Source organism: Fragaria vesca, linkage group LG4, assembly GCF_000184155.1.
Source record: "Fragaria vesca subsp. vesca linkage group LG4, FraVesHawaii_1.0, whole genome shotgun sequence".
In the NCBI taxonomy this organism is placed as follows: Eukaryota; Viridiplantae; Streptophyta; class Magnoliopsida; order Rosales; family Rosaceae; genus Fragaria; species Fragaria vesca.
The window spans coordinates 18,676,073-18,677,129 of NC_020494.1; the positions used below are offsets into that span (position 1 = coordinate 18,676,073).

Below are 1,057 nucleotides of genomic sequence, written 5' to 3' on the forward strand. Positions count from 1 at the left end.
CGGTGCGAACGTCCGCTCCACAGCGGGCCTGATATATATGTATGTATGTAGCTGTTGGGATTGAATCTTAAATGGAATCACACGCATGTTTAGCAATCTGTAGAATTAGCAGCACTGTGATTCGTAACTGTAAAATGTAAATAGTGCCGTGTAACATTTAAAATTTTGCAAGTTTTGAAGCACTGTTATATGTCTTCACACAAACAACCTTTGTCTCATTTACTCAAACTGATCTGTAAGAATATTGCTGGCAGCAACCGGGTATTGGCGGTGAGGTAGTGCCACACCAGGATAACTCATTTCTTTATACCGAACCACAAACTTGCACTGGGCTGTGGCTAGCCTTGGAAGATGCAACAGTAGTAAATGGCTGCCTGTGGGCTATTCCTGGATCTCAAAAGAGTAGGGTTCTCCTTTCATCTTCTTCCTTCTATAAATCCTTCCTAACAACATCTTTATCTATTTTGACTTTCTGTTGTGTTTAATGTAATCAAGTTTTCCTCTGATTTGTCTTTGTTTGTGATTTAGATGGCCTTGTTAGACGGTTGATTAGAGGTGAAGACGGTATGACCTTTGATCGTCCGTCCCCTGTGTATGATCCAAAAGATTTTGTGCCTATTGAAGTCAAAGCTGGGTCTTTAGTTGTTATTCATGGTGATCTTATTCATCAAAGGTCAGTTACACTGTTTCTGTTCATCCTTATAGAAATACATGTGGTTTATCTCATTTGCTGGAGGGTCTGAAAGGTCTCCTTATGGATTTTTCCTGTCATCCTTGGACTACAGTTTCGAGAACCAGTCTTCAAAGTCAAGGCATGCATATAGCGTGCATGTGGTGGATACAGATGGCTGCAAATGGGCTCCAGATAATTGGTAAAATTTTACATCGATTGTTTATTTATTTCTAAGCTTTGCATGTTGTTTCAGGAGTGACTTGTGCGGTCTATTTATTTTCTGGTTTCCATAGCTTTGAAGTATGGATCCAAACTATGAACTTTTGTGAGTCGCAGAAATTGCTGAGTGTACCAGTGTTTGATGTGTGAGGGAGAGTTTTTTTT

At 39.8% G+C, this 1,057-nt stretch overlaps 1 protein-coding gene across 1 annotated transcript in view; it reads left to right on the forward strand.

Annotated features, from left to right (window-relative positions):
• The window catches only part of LOC101302927 (phytanoyl-CoA dioxygenase domain-containing protein 1-like), a 3,391-nt gene extending 2,515 nt beyond the window's left edge, over positions 1-876 (forward strand). The window contains exons 6-8 of the mRNA XM_004297330.1: positions 255-402; positions 529-673; positions 786-876. Coding sequence (XP_004297378.1) covers positions 255-402; positions 529-673; positions 786-876 — 384 coding nt within the window. The remainder of the gene's footprint in view (positions 1-254; positions 403-528; positions 674-785) is intronic.
• Positions 877-1,057: the final 181 nt, after the last annotated feature.